Source organism: Zalophus californianus, chromosome 6 (genome assembly GCF_009762305.2).
Source record: "Zalophus californianus isolate mZalCal1 chromosome 6, mZalCal1.pri.v2, whole genome shotgun sequence".
NCBI lineage: Eukaryota > Metazoa > Chordata > Mammalia > Carnivora > Otariidae > Zalophus > Zalophus californianus.
In genome coordinates this window covers 77400055-77416685 of record NC_045600.1, presented here as the reverse complement: position 1 = coordinate 77416685, position 16631 = coordinate 77400055, and the positions used below count along the sequence as shown (strand labels likewise).

At 35.6% G+C, this 16631-nt stretch overlaps 1 protein-coding gene across 2 annotated transcripts in view; it reads left to right on the top strand.

Moving 5' to 3' along the window:
* The window catches only part of AQR (aquarius intron-binding spliceosomal factor), a 113174-nt gene that overhangs the window by 68516 nt on the left and 28027 nt on the right, over nucleotides 1-16631 (top strand). For both annotated transcript variants that reach the window (XR_003516061.2, XM_027572737.1), the window contains exons 18-24: nucleotides 1552-1719; nucleotides 3304-3473; nucleotides 6892-7133; nucleotides 8686-8832; nucleotides 9659-9728; nucleotides 12424-12534; nucleotides 15047-15156. Coding sequence is in view for 1 of the 2 variants with exons in the window: in XM_027572737.1 (XP_027428538.1) it covers nucleotides 1552-1719; nucleotides 3304-3473; nucleotides 6892-7133; nucleotides 8686-8832; nucleotides 9659-9728; nucleotides 12424-12534; nucleotides 15047-15156 (1018 nt within the window). In the remaining variant the exon portion in view is untranslated. The remainder of the gene's footprint in view (nucleotides 1-1551; nucleotides 1720-3303; nucleotides 3474-6891; nucleotides 7134-8685; nucleotides 8833-9658; nucleotides 9729-12423; nucleotides 12535-15046; nucleotides 15157-16631) is intronic.

The window sequence follows — 16631 nt, the reverse complement described above, 5'->3', positions numbered from 1 at the left end:
AAGTGTTTTCTGGGAGGCCAGAGTCAAAATTCACTCCCTGTGTTGATCACAGATGGAGTAACTAAATAGAAAATGGAGGCAAAAAATGAGAGGGAGATTCTGGAAGTAGTAATATTGTCCTGTAGAAACAATAGTTTTGAAGAGTATAAGCTAAATATGTAAAACAATCTTCTTGTTCCTTCAAAAAGGTATGACATTCAGGCCCATATCTTCTCCATTACCCCATTTAAAATTAAGGAAACTGAATTAAGGACACAGAAATGCTGGATTCTGCTCCAGAAGGGCACAGCCAGGATGGAGTGGATACAAATGGTTGAAAGGAGAAAAGTAGTTGAGCTCACTGTTACATAAGGGTTTTTTTAATGTAGACCTGAGATGTCCCACAGTGAAATGATCTGCCTTAGTAGGGAATAGGCAGTCATCCCTCAATGATGCCAAAAAGTGACACTGTTCGGGACTAAATTACTTCTCAGGGCCACCTCTTTGACTCAAAGACTTAGACGTTGTAATGAGTTGTGCAGATCAGAAGTCCGAAAGGGTACAACTCAGAGAGTAGAACAGTTCTCCTTAGTTCTCATTGCTTCTCCTGCTTCTAATTTGTTGGGAAGTAAACGATAAAGTCATTATTATGAATCAGAGTGATTGTTACTAGCACACTTAAACCCCAGTCCATATTAAGACAAACCAGAATGGTCCCAATACTGTTAGCTACACACTGACATTGCTGATTTGATTTAGTTGTATATCTTATTACCACGGTTATGAGCAAGCAGACTGTTTAAGTTTGCATTTATGTCCTACAGTGGCTAACAAAACAAATCAGGAAAGCAATGAAGATTAAGTGGTATGACATTACATGGATATGTGATCTAAATTTATGTCCCTTGTCTTCCCATGTCTCTACTTATAATAGAGCTGGGGATCCAGTTGAGTCCAGTATTGGGTCTAACGACTGAGAAGCTATGGACTTTGGTACAAGTTTCCTATTTCTGGACATTCACTTATAAAAATTTTTATTTGCCAAATGAAACTATGTATATTCAACCATGTTCTCAATATGATATCTGTAAACAATGCTTTTGTGCTTTGATGAATTATTCTTGAGTTGACCTCTTTCAGGGAATGCAGTTAGACTGTTGTTGGAATGACAGTGATGGATAGTTTAAACTGATGTTAGAAGCCTGCTGAATATGATATAGATGGATTATATGCCAACCATATTTTCAGTTAGTAAGAATGCTAAAAATAAGAATTATGAGCATCCAGTTTTGGAGCTGTAACATGACTTGGAGGGCTTATTCAGTAATGTAGTCATGGCATAAAAGCTTATAATTTTAATATAAAGAGAAATTTTCACTTTAATTATTCCTGTTAAACATTGAATTTTAAAGATTATAGGAAAACCCATAATTATATTACAATGCAAATATAATCATTGATCACCTCTGGTACTTTACATGTTTCTTATATCTCTTAAGAGGATGAGAATTTGCCATCAAAGGACTAAAAACAATGATATTCTAATAAGTGAAAATGTCTTTGTTTTACCAGGTCTTCGTAAGCATGATGTATGTTTTTTAATTACTGTACGGCCCACAAAACCTTATGGTACTAAGTTTGACCGGAGGAGACCTTTTATTGAGCAAATTGGCCTGGTTTATGTGAGAGGCTGTGAAATCCAGGGCATGCTGGATGATAAAGGGCGTGTCATTGAAGACGGTATGGTGATCTGTAGTTTTGAAAGCGTGTGTGTACATAATGATAAGTTTCTGTGCCTTTTTTTCTTTTTGCATCTTAGGTAATATTATTTAGTTATTTTACATACTAAACCAAAGAATTATGTATAAAATATGTGTAAGATACCTACCACCCACTTTTAGAAATAAATAATATGGTTTCTAAACTTTTTGTTAGATATTGAAAAGGACAGGATCTTTTGAAATTACCCGTATTTAAAACTTTCCTTTTATAATACTTTACAATATTGCTTTTTTAAAATCTCTAAACACTTCTTATGACATATTTGTCTAATTTTTCCTTCTTAAGTTTTATTGATTTGATTCATTGTAGCAGTGGCTCTCAATTGGGAATAGCACTACCCTGCATTTTGAAATGTATGATGGTATTTATCTTGTCCTGTGCCTGGGGTAGGAGTAGGGGATGGTGAGCTATTGGCATTTGATGGATGGGGGCTAGGGATGCTAAACATCTAAACAGAGCTGCCTTCTCAGTTGGTTAAGGTCTGACTCTTGATTACAGCTCAGGTCATGATCTCAGGGTCGTGATATTGAGCCCCGAATCAGGCTTTGTGCTGAGCCTGGAGCCTGCTTAAGATTCTCGCTCTCCCTCTCTCTCTGCCCTTTCCCATCACCCACTCACGGGCGCACGTGCCCCCACTCTCTCTCAAAAAAAAAAAAAAAAATTAAACAGAGCTGCCTTGTAGAAGGAATCGGCATACCTAACATGCAAACATTACCCCATTTAGAAATACCGCCTTACAGGATTTGTCAGCTCTTTGATTTCTTAGGCTTATCATTGACTTTTCTTTGAAATTCTTCATCTTGTCCTGACATTCTTGTTATACTTACTGTTAAATTATAACTGCATCTATGTCCAGTGCTTATTTCCCAATTTGTTTACTAAACTCTCAGAACTTGAATTGACTTCTACTGCCTGTCATTTTAAGGTGGCACCATTGCTACAAGTGCTGGTAATCAAGCTGACCTTACTGCTAAAATAAAAGAAAATAGGAAAGGTGGAATAAATGTAAGGCCACATATTGGGACCAGCGTTAGAGGTCTAAGACAAAAGTAAGGAGACGAGGCAAAGGGGCAAGAAAAAGCCTCTCAGCTTTCAGCTATTAGTATATGAAATTTCCTTTCACACTGGTGATATTAGGAATGGAATGTGGGAGGATGAAAAGAGTGATCAGTCGAGTGCTTACACTAGGTAAGCTAAGTAATAGGAGTTCTGAATAACTGACAAAAGTAAAGTTGTTTGACTTCTAGGGCTCTTATTTTGGTTGAGGACATATACAGACAATTGCAGTCCATGGCACTGCATCATAAATATTACATCACAAACATTTTTCTGGGAAAGAAATAGGAAGAATTTAGGGAAGGGAGAAAATATTTTCAGCTTCTAGACATTTGAAATGGATGAGTGGAAAACGTTCTAGTCAGGGGAAGGACTGGGGTTCAGTGTGGAGGATTTACTCATCATTTCCAGAAAAGGAATACTGCTAAGTTACTTTGATACTTGAAAAGTATATATTTCACTTATGGACTTTCTCAAAATGTCTAGGACCTGAGCCAAGACCCAATCTTAGAGGAGAGTCAAGGACATTTAGAGTGTTCTTGGATCCAAACCAGTATCAACAAGATATGACCAATACTATACAAAATGGAGCAGAAGATGTGTATGAAACTTTCAATATCATAATGAGGAGAAAACCAAAGGAAAATAACTTTAAGGTAATTTTTAGGCTATATAACTGAAGGTACTATGTCCAATTTGAGTAACTTCTAAAACGTAAATACGTAGATCCTGGGTAAAAGAATGTTTTGTGAAGGAAATGATCACTGCTTTTATTCTGATTCTAAATAATTCTCTTATATTATTAACATATAGACTAAATATAAAAACTTAAGAAAATTTATTTACTAAATCTGTTTTGTCTTTTCATGAGTTTAGAAGCTTACAATATAAATTAATCCAGGTCAGCCTCCTTCCTTGCTTTTTGTGTATTAGATGCTCAGGATAGCAAGTATAAGGTAAAGGAAACTGCTTGTTTATTTGTTTACTGGGAGTTCTTTTTTTAAATCAAAGGTAAGTGTACTTCCAGATCACTTTATGAATACAGATGTGAAACCCCATAGCTCAGAATTACTCTATGATATAATGTGTTTTACTCATTAGCAGGAAAAGGGAGGTTTGGGGCTAGAGAATTTTACTTTTGTAACTTAATGGAGATAAGGAGTTTTGATAAAAGATTTTTTAAATTATCTGAAAACTACTATATTATAAAATGTAAATATTGAATGGTTTTAGCATTTGGTAACACTACCTTCTGCACAGGTACATTTCTTTTTTCTCTCCCCCCAAAACATAGTGCTTCTTATGCATTATCAGTTTATTACCTTTTTTTCCCCTGTTCTTGTGATTAAAAAAAGAAGACTTCACATACAAAGGAATTTATTCCCCATTTTGCCCTATAGTTGAAGACAAAACAACGGAACTAGTCTTGATTTCTTTTTGTCTCACACTGTGCATCCAGGCCATCCGTCAGTCTGGTTAGCTTACCACCTCCACTGACACCACATCCAAGACACCTTCATCTCTCACATCCCTGCTTCCATTCTTGACGGCCCCTCCCCTTCTGCTGTTCTCCACACGGTGACAGAGTATAAATGATGCCTTGGTACGCTGTTCAACACACTTTAATGGTTTCCCCTCACAGTAGAAAATTATTTCTATAATCCAAGAGGCTCCTTCATTATCTGTCCTCTGGCCACCTCTCCCAACATCATTTTCTAACACCTTTTCCCGATTCACTCCACGCCAGGTGTGCTGACCTTTCTGCTGTTCTTTAAAAATCCAAGCTTTTGTCCATGATGTTCCCTCTACCAACACAGTCTCCTAGGTATTTCCCTCGTTCGTTCCCTCACTGCACGTGGGCAGCTCTGCTTAGACGTTAATTCCTAAGAGAAGCTTTTTTCTGGAAACCTTACCTAATGTAGCCTCTCCCCTTCTTCTCATTCTTAATCCAATTGTCTTCATTTCTCCTTGCAGTCTTTGTTATACCTGGTGACTATATATTTGTTATTTATCTGACTTCACCATTAGAATGCAGGTCTGTGAGGGCAGGGTCTCATTTGTTTGTCTCTGTTTTGGTTCTCAGTAATGATTGAATTCAGTCACTTAACTAAAAATGAAAACAAGATCCTTACTTATGTTCATTCGTTTCACCATTTTATTTAATGTCTGGCATTGGGCTTAGTTGTATGGAGCCAATAAAGATGAGTAAGACAGAGCTTCTATTTTTAGGGAGTTTAGACTACTAATAAGGGAAGTTAAAAATATAAACAAATAACTACCATGAAATGTTAGAAGGTGCCAAAAGTCATGACAAGGATGCGGAGAAAAGTGTCATGGAAGGGGCTCCTGGCTGGCTCAGTCGGAAGAGCATTGACTCTTGATCTCAGGGTCATGAGTTCTAGCCCCATGTTGGGTGTAGAGATTAGTAAAAAAAAGTAAACTTTAAAAAACAACAACAAAAAAGTGTCATGGGAGGTCAAAAGAGGCATTCAGATTCCAATCCAAGCAACGGGCAGTGATTAACTTTCCTGTGTTTTGGAAAAAGACAAATGCTCTTTTGGTGTCTTCAGTGTTTTATTATATACCTGGGCAGCATCCCTTATTTCCTTTTCTCTTTCCCATTCGTACAGTGCCTGTTCTGACCTGGGTGTTTTATTTCTTGCCTGAATAGTTGCACTAAATTGCTTCCTCTGCCCTAGCTCTGTTCTCCTCCTAGTCAGTCACCTGTTTTTCATATGCCTCCACTGATCATTTCAGTCAGCTTCTCAAAACATTTCTCTGACTTTCCATTAATGATGAAATAAACCACAGCTCCTTCGCAGATCCTGTGCTTTGAGCTAAATTGAAATGCCACTTTCCTCCATGAAACCTTTCCTAAGGTCAAAAGTCTTCCCTGCATGCATCTCTTGCCTCCTTGGAACCGTGTTCTCATTGTATTTTGTAATACTCTGTATTGTGGACCAAATTCTGCTGCTTTGTGTCATTGCTAAGGACATACTTCATCTCCCTACTAAAATTTTAATTTTCTTAGAGAGTAGAGCTCTTGTTTTATCCATCATTATGTGAACATACTCGTTTATCTGTCCATCCAGTGATTTGCCCATCTCAGAGTCAGACTTCCTAGATCCCTGCTCTCATGGAAATGATATTCTAGTGGGGATTAGACAAATGGTAAACAGGTAACTAAGTACATGAATAAGAGAATTTCAGGTAGTGATTAGTGCAAGAAAATAAAACAAGGTGATGTGATAAGAGTGTGATTAACATACACTGTGCTGTTACTTTTTTGTCCTGTTGTAGTGTATAGCATTTATAACATAAAAATGGTTGGTTTTGTTATTTTATTCTTTGTAATTAATAGCCTAGCCTTCTGATTTCCATATATGGGATAGAGCACTTTCTCGAAGTAATTATTGGAAAGTCTAAAAGTTTACCTTGACTTTTGGTAATTTAGACAATGTATATATGTTAATAACTATAAAGACTTTTTATTGTAGAATGTTTGTTCTGAAATTTATTTGACATTTCACTTTTATCTTTTTGTCTATTTTTAATTTAAAATTTCTAATTTTATTTCTTCTGTTTTAATATTTTTAAATTATGAGATGTTTCACAACTGAGGCATATATTAATATGCTTCTGGTTGTGTATCATCTTAGCATTGAGGAACTATGGAATATAAAGAGGAGAAGACTCTGGGAATTTCTAAGAGGAAGCATCCTCTTTAAGGGTTTGTTCTATAATATTTTCTTGTTATTGTGTAGTCCTGATTAGGTTTTCATTCTACCCAACGGGAGTCAAGTGATGAACTCATTTATGACATTCTGTCTAAATGAACTCCTAACGGATAAACTGTCCTTGCTAAGTTTGGTCTTTTGTTTAACTCAGTGTATGGCATCAGCTGAAAATATAGCTGTTGATTTAGTCTAGCCAAGCACCTGTCAGCAGAAAATAGCTTCTTGCCCTGAAACACTCGGGAATTCTGGATTAGTGCAGCCAGCTCTGCATTCCAGTGAAGTGCAAATGTTTGAGATGGCTTCTTGACACAACCCTTTTCTGTCCTTTCACTGACAGGCTGTGCTGGAGACCATTCGGAACCTGATGAATACTGATTGTGTGGTACCTGACTGGCTGCATGACATCATTTTAGGTTATGGGGATCCAAGTAGTGCACATTATTCAAAAATGCCCAATCAAATTGCCACTCTTGATTTCAATGATACATTTCTCTCCATTGAGCATTTAAAAACCAGCTTTCCTGGTCATAATGTTAAAGTAACTGTGGATGACCCAGCTGTACAGATACCCCCTTTCAGGTAAAGTCAGAACTGGATATACTCCATTCAAGCTTTCTGTAGCCTGTGTGACATAGGCCATTGGACTATAGCTAAAGTTTTGAATATCTTGATTTTGTTTGGGCAGTCTTTACCTTCACCATATAATGGCTGGGATAAATTTATTTTATTTGACTCTGTTTCTTAGTACAGAAAACTATTTTAAGTCCATAATAAAAGTAGGGGTGCCTGGGTGGCTCAGTCATTAAGCGTCTGCCTTCGGCTCAGGTCATGATCTCAGGGTCCTGGGATCGAGCCCTGCATCGGGCTCCCTGCTCCGCGGGAAGCCTGCTTCTCCCTCTCCCACTCCGCCTGCTTGTGTTCCCTCCCTCACTGTGTCTCTCTCTGTCAAATAAATAAATAAAATCTTAAAAAAAAAAAGACCATAATAAAAGTAGCCTAACGTCTAACAGGGACCAGTAAATGCTTGTTGTCTGAAGAGCATTATATATAAACATATTTATAGTATTTGACTAAAGAAATACGCCTTTGTCTATTATGTATAATCTGGTATATTTCCTAATTAATGGACATAGTCATGGTATGTTGAACTTTCTTTTGTCTTTAGGGGAAAAATTCTGTTTTTAAGCTTACTTGCTTTCACAAAACTTAAATATTCACAATATAGTTATAATTCACGTTAAAGGAGCTTTGGTTTTAATTTTGAGTAGAAATGGAACAAAGTATCTGAAGCAGCAACTCATCACTCTTCCCTGAATTCTATTACATGGAAAAAGTGCACATAGAGAATTCTTTTTTTTTTTAGTTTAATTTTAATGTATTCATTGACCTCACCTGCTTAGGTGTTCCTAACCCCAGGCTAAAAACTTCTGCCCTGCCTTAGGGCACCTGGGTGGCTCAGTTGGTTAAATGTCTGTCTTTGGCTCACGTCATGATCTCAGGGGCCTGGGATTGAGCCCTGCTGAGCAGGGAGCCTGCTTCTCCCTCTCCCTCTGACCCCTACCCCCTGCTCATGCTCTTTCTCTCTCTCTCTCTCTCTCAAATAAAAAAAAAAAAAAGAACTTCTGCCTTAAAGGCTTGATATTCCAAGAGTCTCCTAACAGGGCTCCAGCCTGTCTCTCTAGCCTTATTTTCTCTATTGTAACCATTCTGGCAAAACTGGCCACTTGTATTTGAAACTATAGTCTTACTTCTTCCCAGAATATCTTCCCTTCCATGTTTGTATGTCTAGTTTCTTCGAAACTCATCTTTGATGCCATCTCTCCCACGAAGCCTTTTCTTACTTAAGGAGGGACAATGTGTAAAGGACTTCATAGTGCCTGAATATAACTATAGAAATGCTCCTTCTTTGATTCTCCCTTAATCAGTTGACTTTTTCTAATCTGAACACCATTAACACACATTTTAGTGCTTTTAAGTCTACTCTTTTCAGAATATATGTACAGATAGTGAGTTCCTTTAAGACATAAATGTTTCTTTCTGATCGATTATCCTCCATACAATGTCATGCACAAGGTAGGTGCTTGGTAAACATTGTTAATTGTAAAAATGAACAAAGATTTTGGTCTTGTAGGATAACTTTTCCAGTAAGGAGTGGAAAAGGGAAGAAAAGGAAAGATGCAGATGGTGAAGATGACGATACTGAAGAGGCAAAAACCTTAATTGTTGAACCTCATGTCATTCCTAATAGGGGTCCTTATCCTTACAACCAACCCAAACGGTAATTTTACTGTCTGTATTAATTGTACTAATAAATAATAGTTTGCTGTTTTGGATTAATAATAGTTTAAAATTTACTGATCCTTTAGAAACCCCAGGAAGCTTCTGTTTCTGGACCCTCTTTCCTTGTATTCTGTCAGACAGCTAAATAGCTCAGACATTTTTGGTCGTTCTGTAGTCATATTTCCAAAAGAAACATTTTTGGGTACTATGAGAAATAAATATTAAAGGGCTACCTTAATTTGAGCACAGCATTCTTACTTTAAGACCATGTGTCACATGTAGCAGCTGCCCTCATGCATGGGTGCCGTGACTAAAAAAGTGGCATTTATATACGGTGTTAGATTGGGAACTGGAACTTTGACATTCCAGGTGAAATGTAAGATGGACTAAGTGTATTGAAAAATAATTGTAGTCTTTTCTTTCCATAAGATTCATTCAGTTTTAGTTGGTCATTAGAGGATGGAGGTGAAGGGAATCATTCAGAAGAGATTGGTTTAGTGTTGTAAGATGTAAAAGTACTGAAGATTTGCCATCCAACATTGTTCTTATAGTTAACAATACCGTATTATGCAACATTGTTCTTATAGTTAACAATACTCTATTAAAATTTGTTAAGAAGGTAGATTTCATGGTTTTTTGTTTTTTGTTTTACCGCATACATGCACATGCACACTCACACAACCACACACCCGGGGGAGAAGAGATTGGGAGAATGGGGCATATACAGAGGAGACATTTAGACCTCTGGTCATTGTTGTCTAAAGTTTTACCAAATGTTGTTCATCCATGTTTTTAACCAACTTTTTATTTACTCTTATTTGCAGTAATACAATTCAGTTCACTCACACACAGATAGAGGCTATCCGTGCTGGAATGCAGCCTGGGCTAACTATGGTAAGAGAACTATTGTTACACATGTTTTTACATGGATTCAGACAAGAAGTAGGCCTCAAATGTTTAGAGTATATTTGAAGCACAAAAGTCCAACTGAATTTAAGTGTTTGTAAGTCATTGTGGCATTGTTTCCATATGGAGATTTTGCTTACTGCTCATTTCAGTATTCATAAATTAAGTTTTAATGGAACATAGCTATGTCTTTTTGGTTATGAGTTGCCCCTGCCCAGTTTTTTGCTGTTAACAGCAGAGTTAAAGTACTTGCAGCAGAGATTATATGGCCTGCAAAGCCTGAAATGTTTACCTGCTGGCCTTTTACAGATAAAGCCTGCTGACAACCGATTTAAAAGTGTGTTTAGTTTCCAAGTATTTAGAGACTTCCCTGTTATTCTTCCACTTACTAATTTCTGGTGTAAGTTCTTTATGGTCAGAGACAATACTTTGTGTGATTTCATTTTTTTATTTTTTTAATTTGCTCAAGTTTATTTTGTGGTCCAGGATATGATCTCTCTTGGTGAATATTTCAACACACTTTAAAAAAAAAAGTGTTTATTCTGTTGTTTTGAGATGGAGTGTCCTATATATGTCAGATTCATTTGGTTCAATATTTCTCTGTCCTTGCTGATATTCCACCTACCATTTCTGTTGATTACTGAAAGTGGAGTATTGAAGTCTCCAACTGCAGTTACATGTTTTATCTGTTTCTCCTTTCATTTCTTTCAGTTTTTGCTTCAGTTTTTTAAAGCTTTATGGATAGATACATACATATTCAAGGTTGTAATGTCTTCTTGGTGAATTGATGCATTTATTATGTAGTGTCTTTTTTCATAACTGGTAATTTTTTTTGTTCTGAAACGTACTTTGATATTAATAGAGCCACTACAGTTTTCTTTTGATTAATGTTTGCATGGTCTGTCTTTTCCCATTATTTTATTTCTAACCTACCTATTAATGTTTGACATGAACTTCTTGTAAACAGCATCTAGTTGGGGTATGTTATTTTCTTTGCTCTGACAGTCTCTTTTAATTGGTGTGTTGAGACCACTTACATTAAATGCAACTGATACGTTTGGATTTAGGCCTACCATTTTATTATTTATTTTATGTTTATTCCCTTTGTTTTGTGTTCCTGTTTCTCTTTTTTTGTTTTTACCTTCTTTTGGGTTATTTACATAGTTTTTAGTGTTTCATTTTAATTTATCTATTGTGTTCTTTCATATCTCACATAGTTTTCTCTTAGTGGCTGCTCTAGAGAATTAACAGTAGATGCTTAATTTTTCACAGTCTACTTAGAAATACTATTTTGTCTCTTAAGTTGAATAAAAGATCCTTACCTCCATGTAGGTCCCTTTCCCTTTTATGCTGTAGCTTTTATGGGTATTACATCTGTATACATTGAAAATGCTGTCAGGCAATGTTAAAGTCAAACATTTTTTTAAATTATTTATTTGAGAGAGGGCGAGCATAGGTGTGCACGCAAACGGGGAGGGGCAGAGGGAGAGGGAGAGATAATCTCCAGCAGACTCTGCATTGAGTGCAGAGCCTGACACAGGGCTCTGTCTCACAATCCTGAGATCATATCCTGAGCCAAAATCAAGAGTCAGATGCTCAACTGACTGAGCCATCCAGGCACCCCAGAAAGTCAAACATCTTAAAGGGGTGAACTCTAGAGGAGAAGAATCTATTATAAATTTGCCATTTTTCTTTCATTCCTGATATTTTAAGTTTGCTCTGATGTCAGTTCCTTTCTGTCTGAAGAACTCTTTTACCACTTAAGAGTAGGTCTGCTAGTGGGGCACCTGGGTGGCTCAGTCATCAAGCGTCTGCCTTCGGTTCATGTCATGATCCCAGGGTCCTGGGATGAAGCCCCGCATCAGGCTCCCTGCTCAGCAGGAGGCCTGCTTCTCCCTCTCCCACTCCCCCTGCTTGTGTTCCCTCTCCCGCTGTCTCTCCCTCTGTGTCAAAAAAATAAATAAAATCTTAAAAAAAAAAAAAAGAGTAAGTCTACTAGCAATGAAATATCTTAGTTTTACTTCATGTGAGAATGTCTCTGAATCATCTTCATTCTTTAAAGATATTTTCACTGGACATAGACTTCTCTGGAGTTCTTTCTTTTCAGCACTTTTAAAATGTTATTCCACTTCCTTCTGGCTTCTGTGGTTTCTGAGGGAAACCCAGTCACTTCAAACATCTTTTTGCTATATGTAATGTATCATTTTTTTCTGGTTGCTATTAAGAATTTTCCTTTAATTTTCAGCTGTTTAACTAAGATGTATTTGGGCTTGGATTTCTTTGGGATTATTCTCTTTGGAGTTTGCTGAGCTTCCTGAGTCTGTAGATTTAAGTCTTTTGCCAGATTTTAGTTTTCAACCATTATTTCTTCATGTATTTTTTCTATGCCGTAAACTTCTTCCTCTTGTTCTAAGACTTAAGTAACATAAATGTTAGACCTTTTAGTATTGCCCCATAGATTCATGAGGCTCTCTTTATTCATTTGTTTTCAGTCTTTTCTTTCTGCTTATATTTTAGGTTGGGTGATTTCTATTGCTCTGTTTTCACCTTCGCTGACTATCTTGTCCACTCTGTTATTGAACTCATGAAGCAATTTTTTTTAATTTATATCTCAGTTTTAGAATGTCCATTTTCTAACAATGTGATAACTTAGTAGTTTGATATATGTTCATCTCCTTTTTAGGTTGTGGGTCCACCAGGTACTGGAAAAACAGATGTTGCAGTCCAAATCATATCCAACATCTACCATAATTTCCCAGAGCAGAGGACTCTGATTGTTACTCATTCTAATCAGGTGAGTGTGTACGTGTGTGTGTGTGTGTGTGCACGCATGTGTACTCACATATGTAGGATGGATGGTAGGGGAGATAAAGGAGTGGGGAGTGAATGAAAGCACAATGGAGATTTGTTTGTATGATAACCTGACCATAGGTACGACAGAATCCTGAAAGGCTGATGAGTATAGTGTTTGCTGTTGAGTTACTCTTGGATTGTTACTGGTCGTGACCAGACTATATTAGGAAAATATATAAACAATCTTTTATTTCTAATGGAGAGGGTCAAAATGTGGGAAAGCTAAGAAGAATACTTGGATTTATGGTCAAATATTTGGATAAATTAAATTTCTCCCCACCCTCAACCCCCACCACCTTCCATGCTAAGCTAAAGCTTTTACTTTGAGATTGAAAGCATATAACCATTACTGGTAATATTTTCCATCCTTTAGTAGAATGAATATTACCAAAAGACTAGGGCTCAAATGTATTAATACTGGATTAAGTTGTATATCCTTATGAGGTTTGTATCATGGAAGGACTATTTTATGCTGTAGATTCAATACATAAGGCATTTACAAACCGCTAAAGCAATAAAAACAAACTTTTCTCACATAAATAATGTCTGAAAAATGATCTTTATATCTATGTGTGTGCTATGGTAGTTCTTCCAAAGTTGTCACTATCATAGAAATGAATAGGACAACTAACATTCACTAGCTCTTTTGTAGCAGCTTTCAGAATTTCATGAAACTTGCCGGATAGTCTAACCTCCATAGGTACTTATGTTTTCTAAATGGTGATTTCAGTTGGCCACTTCTTTAAAAGAGTTGATCTACAAAGAAACACTGGGTTTTTAGAATGCAAAATATCACGTACTCTATTATTTGTCAACTTTTAATCTACAGGAGGTTTTTAAGATTAATGCTATGCACTTCATTCACTTGTTTTTATATCTTTGAAGTTTGTAAGTAGTGGTTGCATTATTATACATTATTTATACAATTATAAAATTGTGCAGGGGAGAAAGTTGACCAAGGCTTTATCTTAATTAAAGAAACAAATTACATAAAGGCCTTTTTTTCTTCTATTTAGTAAAATTTAATCTGTAATAATCTTACCTATTTCCCAATTCTTAAAATGAATAAAGAGTAATTCATTTGTTGTTGTTCTATCATAGTATTTTTAGTAAGTTTTTTCATAACTTGATAATGACTTTCGGTAGAATCTTTTACTTATAATCGACTTGTATAGTACAATTACAGAGAAAGTTGTTTTACAAATATAACGGAAGACTTCATTGTTTGCTAATGAACAATCCTTAATAATCATATCATCCTCAGTGATGTCTATTAAATTGTTGCTTTGTTGATTTTTTACAATTGTTTCATTTGTCAGATCTTCATTTGCATACTTACTGCAAACAGTTCTTCAGTATTACTTTAATTCATAATGAAATCTTGCAGTTTTTTTCTGAGAGTGCAGTGTGGGAGTATTTTTTGTTCTCTAAATCTTTGTGGTTCCTGAGTTTGGATGGTGAGTAATGCCATGTGGTCTGATCCATTGGATCCCAGGTTTTGGATGGAAAGCATCAAGAGTTTGGATAGTGGGAAATTTTTTTCTGAAAATTTATGTTAACTTCTTCAGTATCTGAGCTCTAACTGCTAGGATTTTGATAGCAAAGGATATCTCTTTTTACATTCTATAACCTGGATATTTATAAGACTGGATGTTGACTTCATGGGCAGGCTTAGATTGATGGTAGTTAAGAGTTTTGGCTGATTTTTAAATGATGTCTTTAAAATTAGCATTATCTTTCCATATAATGGAACTTTTGCCTTTCCACAAAACATTGTAACTGCAGATGTTCAGGTAATTAATACTAGGATTTAAGGGAACCCTAAAATACGAGCATTTCATAGGTAGAAAGGAGTGACTTCTATCAGATGGCTTCCATCAGAATAGTTTGCAATAAATGAGTGCTCTGCTCATTGTTGTTATAGAGAACTTTAGACCTTTGGCCTAAGATTTGAATGATGCACTTTATCTTTCCACTCTGTGGTCCTCTTGATATATTCAACCTACACACTCACTGCCTGAGAGTCCTTCAACCTCAAAAATGTTTCAGTTTCCTGCAACCCATGGATATTCTATTGAGTGAAATCTTGGTGTGTTTATTAATTATTTTAGTAACTGTTACTATTTGGGGAAAATAGAAACTGATCCAAAGCCTTTCTTTTTTTCGTAAATTAGAAGCAAAGATTTAATGATTAGTGGTTTTTATGGTTTTCAGTTATTCAGTTGGCCAAATATATGTAGGCAACAATATCAGAAATCAAGAAAAATACTGTTTCGTTTAAATTGTAAATGACCTAACGTAAGACTTGTTTCTTTCTGTGTTTTGAAGTTGATTCTTATCTGACTGGACAACGCTCATTCTTTTATGTCTTTCTAAATGTTAGTTTTTCTTACTTTTAAAGGAGCTGCTGGTTCATTAAAATTCACCATCATCCTTTTTGTTTTATTCTCCAGGCCCTGAACCAATTGTTTGAGAAGATCATGGCTTTAGACATTGATGAGCGCCACCTCCTGCGTCTTGGTCATGGGGAGGAAGAGCTGGAGACAGAGAAAGATTTCAGCAGGTGACCAAATGGGGATGAGTTATGAAATGATATACAAAACAATTTTTAACCTTCTCCTCTTTTTCTTTATTAAAGAAACACCAAGAGACGAGAGTCATGAATAATACAACTTGATTCTGAAAGGTTCTAGCATAACCTACTTGTAGTTGACCTAAAAGTCTGGTCATGATCTCCCTCAGCTCCAGTTCTGTGTGTTTATGCCTTTTTTTCCTAAAGAATACAGTTACTTCAGTAAAGAGAGTTATCTTGTTCATCTTTTTAAAATTGCAGATTGCCATTTGTTCTCTATTTATTGAGGTGATTTTTAATGTTGCCAACTCAAACTGTACAAGTTTACCTGATTCCACATTTCATCCAGACATTTAATTTGCGTGTATTTTAGATATCAATTAAAAAATTGGTTCATTTAATGAAACACAATTGAAGATTAATGACAGTATAAGCTTTGGGGTTGTAAATCTTATTATAGCTACTTAATTGCCATTTAGCTGGACTTTATGTTTAACAGTACATGAAGTAAAGTGACTAAAATTTTACAAATCAGATTTCTTCTGCTGTTAGTATTTTAGGTTTCCTAGTCACACTTTCTTTATAATAGTTCATTTATTTATATTTAAATCCATTTTTAAAGCATGATTTCAGACTAATCATAACAAACAGCTGCACATATTTAATACAGCCTTTGGCTATTAAACATGACCTTTGACTAAATTGATCGTAGACATCAAAAGAGCTAAAGGAGTGTTAAATTATTATGTTGCATCTATTTTGAGTTCCTGTATCACAGAGCTCACCAAACATTTGTTAGCTTTAAGAAATCATAGGGCAAAGAACAACACACATTAAGTTATTTGGGGCTCTAGATTCTTAATTTTGGATTAGCCGGAGTTACTTCTCTGAATTCTTGCCGTGAATATTTCCTCAAATTCAACTTACAAGAGTGGGCTAGACTCTAAAATTTAATAAGCCAGCATTCAGTGACCATAAAGGTGCTGGTGAAATGCTAAATACTGTAATTATAATTACACTGCAGTAGAATTTATAGTTATTTTTAAATATTATAATATAATAGAAGTAGAACTTTAAAAAAATTTCAGATAATAAGTTTCTGAAAACAAAAATACTTTTTGCTTTCTGATACATAAGCCAAGTCCCAGGTCTTATTAGTAGGTATGTGCTTGTTCAGTTGGACATATTCTTTTATTTCTCTCCTTTTATTGTAATTAAAAAGAAAAATAGTATCATTTCATAATAAAAGTAATATCATTTTCCCTAAAGAAAATTTTTCAAACTTTGTGAGATAGTAGAAAGGGAATGGTTATCCATAATTCCACTACTCCAAAACAACTTTTTGTTAGTTTTTTCTTAATAATCATCTGTAAACATGCTGTTATTTATAATTGTGGTACATTGCTTCTTTAAGTTAAGACTTTATGGTTTTAGTATAATTTGAGATTTATGGAATAATCGCGTAA